Source organism: Mytilus galloprovincialis, chromosome 1 (genome assembly GCF_965363235.1).
Source record: "Mytilus galloprovincialis chromosome 1, xbMytGall1.hap1.1, whole genome shotgun sequence".
NCBI lineage: Eukaryota > Metazoa > Mollusca > Bivalvia > Mytilida > Mytilidae > Mytilus > Mytilus galloprovincialis.
The window spans coordinates 73,489,408-73,498,761 of NC_134838.1; the positions used below are offsets into that span (position 1 = coordinate 73,489,408).

At 32.3% G+C, this 9,354-nt stretch overlaps 1 protein-coding gene across 1 annotated transcript; it reads right to left on the reverse strand.

The window, feature by feature from the left end:
- Positions 1-823: 823 nt before the first annotated feature.
- On the reverse strand, positions 824-9,064 carry LOC143083440 (uncharacterized). The gene is made up of 5 exons (XM_076259702.1): positions 8,890-9,064; positions 3,852-3,956; positions 3,202-3,261; positions 2,459-2,524; positions 824-1,015 (listed from the first exon to the last, which is right to left on the reverse strand). Exons 1-5 carry the CDS (start codon positions 8,911-8,913, stop codon positions 953-955), a joined length of 318 nt encoding a protein of 105 aa, XP_076115817.1. The 5' UTR covers positions 8,914-9,064; the 3' UTR covers positions 824-952.
- Between the last annotated feature and the right edge of the window lie 290 nt (positions 9,065-9,354).

Genomic DNA, 9,354 nt, shown 5'->3' on the forward strand with positions numbered 1-9,354 from the left:
TTGTAGTCAAAACAAATGAAACATACCTTTTGTCATCTGCGAAGCAGATATTTAGTAACGGTCAACCAACTCGTGATGGTGACCGTAAAATTTTCGAATGAATGATATCAACATCATTAATTATTGTAAATGTTGTTTTTACTTTTGAATGAATTTAAATAAAAAAAAATCACCATGTTCACGAGATGACGATGTTTGCTTTTGTGTGGAAAACATCAAATTCATCATTTGTTAATTTTTTTGTAAACTTATATTTATTAAGCCCATGGGCAACACAAAATGGATGTTAAATAAATTTAATGAGACTTTAACTGTAACAATCAAAATAGAAGTGAATGCATGGACTTCAAAATGGAGCGAGATCGAGTTTTTGAAAAGGGAAACGTCTCCTGTTATGCATTAATCACCTGCCATGCGAATCAATTTTCAGTCAAATGTGGCGATTAGAACACATTCGAGACCGCCAAAAAAAAACCACGTCACAATTGAGCTGAAACACAGATTTATCATTAAAGAAAGTTACCAAAGCAGGGTTCTTATTGTGAAGTTGGAGCCGTTTATGCCAAACAAGACTATGTTTAATATTACAGAATATATGTCTTAAGAATCTATGCTTTGTTTTCATAGACACAATTCGATCCATCTTTCCACGTTTGTTACTTGTCCAACGATTCAAGCATAATTGATACAACGGTGTTTCTTAATGCTGCAATTGTTTTTTTTAATTAGACTTTTGTTGCGGAAAAATTTGTTGTTGGATACAAAAACAATACACATACAACCTCTGTCTTTCCCCTCTGTTTGTAATCAAAGCATTAACGCATTATCATAAGATTCTTTATTTTATCAGAAAAAAAATGTATTAAAATGTACAGAATAATGATAAAAAAATAAACACCACAAAAAATATTGCTTGAAAATTGATACAATGTTCTAGTATAAGTTTATGGAATCACTTGTTCTTTTCAATCATCGCTCTCAACTTTTCTTCACTTGCTCCTACTATTTCATCAACCTGTAAAAAGCGTATGGATAAGAAGTATAATGAATAGTTTAAACATATTTATTTATAGTGGATTGGGAAACAACTTTTGAAATGTATATTAATCCCTTTACACTTTGCGGGTGCGAGTGTTGCTTTGTAGCGGCATTAGCCTTCTCTTTTCCGAAATCTACAAGGGTGTGTTTAACGTGCAAGAGATATGGCTCACTCTTAACACGGGTCAGCAATTTATTGTTCCCTTCCGACGGACTATCATCGTTTCCTCAAGACCATACTCGCAAATGGTGCCAAGCGAGAGCCGAACATTTAATTTTCATCCCGGAACGGGGATCGAACCAAGAACCTTTGTGTTAGTAGTCCGATTCACTAACCACTACACCAGGCCTAACTTAGTTCAATGAATGGGTTGATGATGAAACTTGAAGAAAGTTTTTTTTCTACATCATTTAACATGCAATTTTGCTGTCTCTGAGAAATTATAACTTTGTTTTATGATTTTCCACCGTGAATTGACTGATTGTTTATGTATCTGTCGCAATACAAATGCAGTTTGTCAATCAATCAAAAGTTGACGTCTCATTTCACATTGTATAACAATTATCAAAATATCCAAATTTTGCCAGTACCATTGAAATGCCACTAAATAGGATAAACAATAAAGTGAAGGACTAATCAGGTGAATGATGTCGAAATCTATATATACATATTATTCTCTGTAACAATGATATATCCGCTAATGATTTATAGCTTCGTCTCTTGACTGGTCTTTTATGTATTTATGTGTTATCATTTCCAAAGGTTTTATCCACCATTTTCTTCATAAGAAAATGCCTGTATTAAGTCAGGAATATAACAGTTATTATCCATTTTGTTCCTCTGGACATTTAGCAATTATCAATCAGTCAATAAAATGATCAATCGAGTAATGGACCGTTTAATTTGAAGAAATTAATAATCAATGTCATCAATAGAAACTGGTCAAGAGCCCCGAGAGAATCACAGACCTTAAGAAAACTGAAAAAGTTAGTCAATTTAGACGAGATTCGAGCGCACCTTCTACTTGAAGGATTCGAACCCACCACCTCAGTGTAGACAGGCTAGTAATACTTAAAGTTAGACCAGTCGGCCACCGAGGCCCCTGCACTACTGCTAAAGGTGACAGTAGTCTTTACCTTGAAATTGTTATAATTTTGGCTAGGCTACCATCTTATTTGCATTTTTTAAAAAGATTTTTTTAAATGGAAACCATGTCAAATTCGACATTTGTATGACATGCAAATTGTCACATGTTACATTTGTGCACTTAAATGTGCAATTATATCACCATTTTCTTTCAGGAATTAACTTGACTCTTTATTGATGGCTTAATGAATTAAGCCTATTTGAAATTAAAGCGATAAAAAATAATGCTCTAGTTAAATATCCCCCTCTTTAGAAAAATTGTTAAAACAATACCTTATTGCCATTTTTGTAACATTGAAATGTAGGCATTGCAGATATTCCACACGCTGCAGCAACGTCCTACAATAAATAAAAATCAATGTGTTACAGTTGCTGATGAAGGTTTCTTTAAAAGGGGTCGGGGTAGATAAATCTATTAACAACATTAATGAACAGAAATTATGTCCTCGGGAGCTTGCAATTTACGAGCAAAGACAATAGTTAAAATAAAAAAATCAATACCCATCAGTTAAATCGATGATACATAAGCACATTTCGAAATTTAATAAAAATGTTTTTCGTAAAAGAAAACTGTATACCGAAATTAAACAACATAGTATGGGTCCTTAGATAACTAAATTGAGATTTGCTGATGCCAATAAATAGCATCGAAACCTGAAGAATACTTCGCATTTCTTTTTTTAAATTAAAAACTTTGCAGCAAAATGACAAAATATTATTTGTGAAGTTGATAAGGAATTTTTGTCAACAAGGTCTTGATACGAGGACGTTCTTTGAAATACCACTGATTTATCAGCTTTCTGCTCAGAAGAGAGCATCCTATGATAATTGTTAAAATTGAGAATGGAAATGGGGAATGTGCCAAAGAGACAACAACCAGACCATAGATCAGACAACAGCAGAAGGTCACCATTAGGTCTTAAATGCAACGTGAAATTCCCGCACCCGGAGGCGTCCTTCAGCAACAAATATATACAAATTCAGTGGTAATGAACGCCATACTGAAGTTAGTTTACCTCGACTTCATCTACATCCACTTTAAGAAAGATACAATCGCTGTATTCGTCTGACAATTTCTAAAAAAGAAGACAAAATATAATTAAGGAATGACTGTAATATTTTTTCTGTCTATGAAGAAATAACATAAAAAATGTGTTGCACACTGAATAACGCGCGTAGCGGGTTATTTAACAGTGTGCACCACATTTTTTATGTCATTTCGAATAGACAGAAAAATTATTACAGTCATTTCTTATAATTTAATTCTAAATTTCATTTCAAACCGTAGAAAACCATGAAAAAAGGTTGATGACGTCACGGTCACATGACTAAATTATGTCTATGTGCTGATAACAAAATAACGTCAGCCAATCAGAAGACGCGTTACATCCAAAATTAAATTATTGCGTATTAATCAAAACATTTTAAGATTTTAGTTCGAAAATTATGTTGGTGAAATTTTTTACATCTCTTCGTGTTGCTTAGTCTTTAGTTTTTTATGTTGTGTCATGTGTCCTATTATTTTTCTGTTTGTCTTTTTCATTTTTAGCCATTGCTTTGTCAGTTTGTTATCGTTCCAAGAGTTTGACTGTCATCTCTCGCCTCGCTTGTATAGGCAACATTAAACATTTCTTGAGATAATGGTAGTTCTAGTTTATATGCTTACTTGATATACAGGTGCAATCTGTACACAGGGTCCACACCATGTTGCGAAGAAATCGACAACAATCAATGTATCCCCAGATCCTTTCACTACGCCATCAAATTCGGCCTACAATTAGAATATTCAAAAGATAATATATGCGAGTATATATGAGATGAAGTAAAAGATACCGGCAGAGATTAACATGGAATATGACTTGTGATCACCTCCACTAGCCAAGTTGTTATATGTAAAATGATAATAAGTATTTTGAAGATTTAAAAAAAAATCAACTTTAATTTTCACTTTATAATATGACAACTTTAAAAATCCTATCCTTAATAATGTCAAACAGAACATTAAAAAAAAAAAGGGTTAACTGAGCCTTATAACAGTTTCGTGCCAAATACAAAAAAAAAAAAAACACAAAAAAAAAATAAAATTTCTAAATAAAGGCAACAGGAGTATACCGCTGTTCAAAAGTTATAAATAGATTGAGAGAAAACAAATCCCAATTGCAAACTTACACCGAGGGAACAAATCAACTATAAGAGGAAATTGAAGGAACAACAGAAACACTGAAGTGCAACAAAACATTGACATAATTGTGATTTCAAATTGCAGCTAAACATTGCTACAAGTATATTCATGAAAATGTTAAGAGACAAATCAAACGTATTATCTATCCTTAACGAACCCCATGTTGTAAAGTGACATAATATGAAATCGAAATTACAGGAAATGTCCCTTAAACAAACATAAAATAGATAAAGACAACAGGATAAATACATAATGAGTAATAAGTTGTGCGCATTTACAGCAATACCAGTGTATACCTGATAAAGAATGTTCGCAGTAGTTACTGTATTCAAACTACTAGTACATGTAATATCTGCTTGTAAATGTAATCAGCCGATGTACTCAAATGCTTTCACTTCCTAACTTTCTTTTGGTTAACACCAAATATGATCAACTGCCTTTGCTAAAACCAAATTTTACTCGCATTAAAATCTTTATATACAACTATTTTAGAGACCAGTTAGCAAAATGTATTTTGGGGTAACGTAATTCTCTCGGCTCGTACTAATATCTAATACACAAATGAGAAGATCTAAAAACGATGGTGAACTGCAGATTGTTTTAAACAATGCCATAAGTTTGAAGGTCTGAATCACATATGCTAGTTAATTTAGATAGCATGACTGCTGAAATCTGAAAAAACTATGTATTGTCTTGAACGTTTAAGGTTCCACGTGCGCACTTAAGTCAAAATATAGGACACTTCAAAAACATCTAAACTTTGCCTTGTACGATTCGCTCGTGTATGTAACAATGTATCAGATTTTAGCGAGAGAAATTTATGTATTACTGAAAAATTATTACACCAGGGTTTTCGATATCACAAACTGGTCAAAACATTTACTAAATTTTATCACCGGTATAAGGAAATAATTCGTAAATATAACTCAACATGCAGACATCTTATACGTTCAGGTATTTCACATCCAAAATTTTATGGAAATATTCTTTATAAAGCACAAAAATGTCAGTATTCTCCTCAGAAACTAACAAAACCTTTAAATAGACTTATTAAAAGGGGATATAGTTACGATACTGTTGTCAGGTCACTAAAGATTGCATATTTTGGCTTTAACATTGATTCACTGATAGGGTCTTTGCATCGGAACTAAACACATTTATTTCTAAAAAAACAGTTGTTGGCATGACACGGGTTATGTTCTTCTCATATATTTTATGATAGTATGATACTAAACCCCTAACGGGAGGGATTGTACCTGATATTCATATGATGAAGACATAATCTTTCAATCAGTTTTATTGAGGTCTGGAGCTGGCATGTCAGTTAACTGCTAGTAGTCTGTTGTTATTTATGTATTATTGTCATTTTATTTATTTTCTTTTGTTACATCTTTTGACATCAGACTCGGACTTCTCTTGAACTGAATTTTAATGTGCGTATTGTTATTCTTTTACTTTTCTACATTGGCTAGAGGTATAGGGGGAGGGTTGAGATCTCATAAACATGTTTAACCCCGCCGCAATTTTGCGCCTGTCCCAAGTCAGGAGCCTCTGGCCTTTGTTAGTCTTGTATGATTTTAAATTTTAGTTTCTTGTGTATAATTCGGAGTTTAGTATGACGTCCATTATCACTGTACTATTACTGTTGTTTGCTCTATGGTCGGGTGGTTGTCGCTTTGACATATTCACCATTTCCTTTCTCAATTTTATTTGCCTGTATTTTTCAACCAATAATAAATAAAGTTCTAAACTATGGAAATATATCTTCATTTAAACCTACTTAACATGTACACATTGTGTAAATTGTAAATTAATTTAAAATTGTTATGTTGTGTCCAAACCGGTTCTTGGGGTGAACACTAAATTTTCCAAAAAATATGGAGGCCTGCGAGACGACTTAATTTGATTAAAATTGGTATGAACGAATACTGTTACATGTAATGAAATAGTAGCTTATGTTGTTTTGTCACATAATATGTTTCAATGGCATGTTTGTCCAATTTCTGTATTGTACCTTCGATACTAGTTCACTTAGATACATGAAACTTAAACCCATAAATGGGTTGCATGCATAAAGGGGATGCAACTTTTTTGTATGAATCTACACCGCTTTGTTCCAAACTAACATATTGAGTTAGTCGCCAATGTGCAAATTCACATATCAGCCATAAGGAAAGCGTGTCGCCCCACTTGTTCGCATTATTTGAATTCGAGCCGATTGGTCTTTGTCCTAACTTCAAGATGTCGTTAGCTTGGCGGATCAACTGAAAGTGTAAATTTTGAAGTTGTGTTTGTCTAGACATTGGATGAAACCAATGACTTACCCCATTCATAGTGATCACATGTAACCTCTTTGAAGCCGAGGTGATGTTTACCAGCAAACATTTAAAGTCATACATGTATGAAACTTTAAATTTAAAAAAATAGAAACTTATTATATAAATAAGAAGATATGGTATGGTTGCCAATGATACAACTCTCCACATGAGACCAAATGACAAAAAAATTACAACTATAGGTCATCGTACGGTTTTCAACAATGAGAAAAGCTAATACCGCATGGTCAGCTATAAAAGACCCCGAAATGACAATGTAAACCAGTTCAAACCAGAAAAATAGCAGCCTAATTTATGTACAAAAAATGAACGAAAAACAAATATGTAACACATAAACAAACGACAACCACTAAAATACAGGTTCCTGACTTGGGACAGGCACATATATACAGAATGTGGCGGGGTTTAACATATGTTAGCTGGATCCCAACACTTCCCTAACCTGGGACAAATGTGTAACAGTACAACATAAGAACGAACTATAAAAATCAGTTGAAAAAGGCTTAACTCATCAGATGGATAAAATACACATACTACAGACAGAGTGGACGTAGCCGGGTACTTGTATATCCCAACAACAAAAAGACAGACCTGAGAGTACTTGCAGTAAATATGTTTTATATACTTGAAGTTTTGCTAAACACATGTACATGGATTTTCTTTAAAAAAAAATATCTTTCATATTTTAGAAATTCTTACTGCTTGAATATAATAATGTTCTTGCAATCTAATTTATAGCTTTTCTGTAAGCAGTGACCTAAACCACGAGACCTGAATGAAATATGTTTAATGATTATATTTTATGAAATTGTAGTACAGTGTAAAAAAATCATGCATATAGCATTTAGTTTAGTAAAGTTCAAAGATCTCCATAAAAAAAATCCTAATTTCAAGAAACTCATTTAATATAAACTTAAACGGTGTTGTTTTCTGAGAATTTCTAGGGAATTTGAACACCACATTACCAAGAAATTGTAGTTCAGTGTAAAAAAATCATGCATATAGCATTTAGTTTAGTAAAGTTCAAAGATCTCCATAAAAAAAACATAATTTCAAGAAACTCGTTTAATATAAACTTAAAGGGTGTTGTTTTCTGAGAATTTCTAGGGAAGTTGAACACCACATTACCAAGAAATTTAAATCAGAAGATACAAAAGCATGAAATAAACCAGGTACACGTACACCTAAGATACCAATGTATGTAACATAATACCAGTATATTTATACAATACAAAATAGCTCGTGTATGATATTTAAACTCCTTTATGCCTTATATCTCTATCTCCACACATACTTAAGAATTGAATGCTTCTTTTTGTAAATTCATTGGGGTGTAAAAGCGTTGACCGAAGTACATTTTGTATGAAGCGCGGAAGCGCTTCATTCTCAAAATGTGCGCACGGTCAACGCTTTTACACCCCTATGAAGTTACAAAAAGAAGCATTCAATACTTATAATTACATTTTTTAGCTATGATCAAGAAAAAACGAATTTTATATTGTTTTTATTTAATTCACCTGTGCACTTTATTGTGGGACCACGTGTTATCATGAATGAAAAGTTTTATTGAGTGATACAATTGCTTACGGAATAACACGTGATGTGCTGTTAGCTAATCAGAATAAAGTATTATAATGAAACATACATCTAATGTAATTATTCGTTAATAAAACAAGCTATGTTAAACATACTACATGTTTTCCAATTTTTATTGAAATAAACAGAACACTTAAGGCTTTTTTGAAAGAAATATATAAGACTATAATTATACACCGACTTTGCGGTATGGCTCGTTCTTAAAGGTCGTACAGTGACCTATAACAGTTGTAAATGTCTGTGTTATTTGGTCTCTTGTGGAGAGTTGTCTAATAAGAAATCAATACACATCTTCTTTTCTTATATTAACATAAATACCGAACTGCAAGGTTATTTCAAAAGGGGGGAGTCTATAAAAATTAACAAAATCAGACGTTAGTATTTCAATTTATCTAGATATAGAAATAACGATTGTTTGAACTTAGCTGTTGACACAGACGTTTCTTGTCAAAACTTGGAGCGATTATTTCGTATGATTTTTAAACAACAATAATAGCTTATGAATAATCTTGTTATGTATTAATAATTAATAAGCGTAATAAATATGTAGAATTAATACCCAAATAACTATTTTGAAAATTAGTATTTACCTTGCTCCCAATTACTTTAACCATTTTTTATGCTGAAACTGTATAGATATTCCGGATAAAACTGAAACGGCAACCAACTCTACATACAAGTAACTATAACAAATATTAAACACGTACTAAATTGATCAGGTATTTTTGTGTAGGTCGGTATCTAGAACAGTACAATTTAAATACTATCGGATACACGTATAAATAGAAATCAGCGGAAATGATTTTGTATTACTCTAACACTTACAGGTAGATTTTTAAATCTAGTATAATAGTATTAAATTTTTAAAAAACCTGTTGTTCAGGACTTACAAACTGCTATATATATGCTGGCGGAAACACTGAATGAATAAGACCAAATAGACCAAATATCATTTATAATTTGTATTCTTATAGAGTGTAAAAAATAATCGATTTAAAAAAAAAAAAAAAAAAAAGGCCCCCAAAACGTGTCATTACACATTTAAGCTCACACAT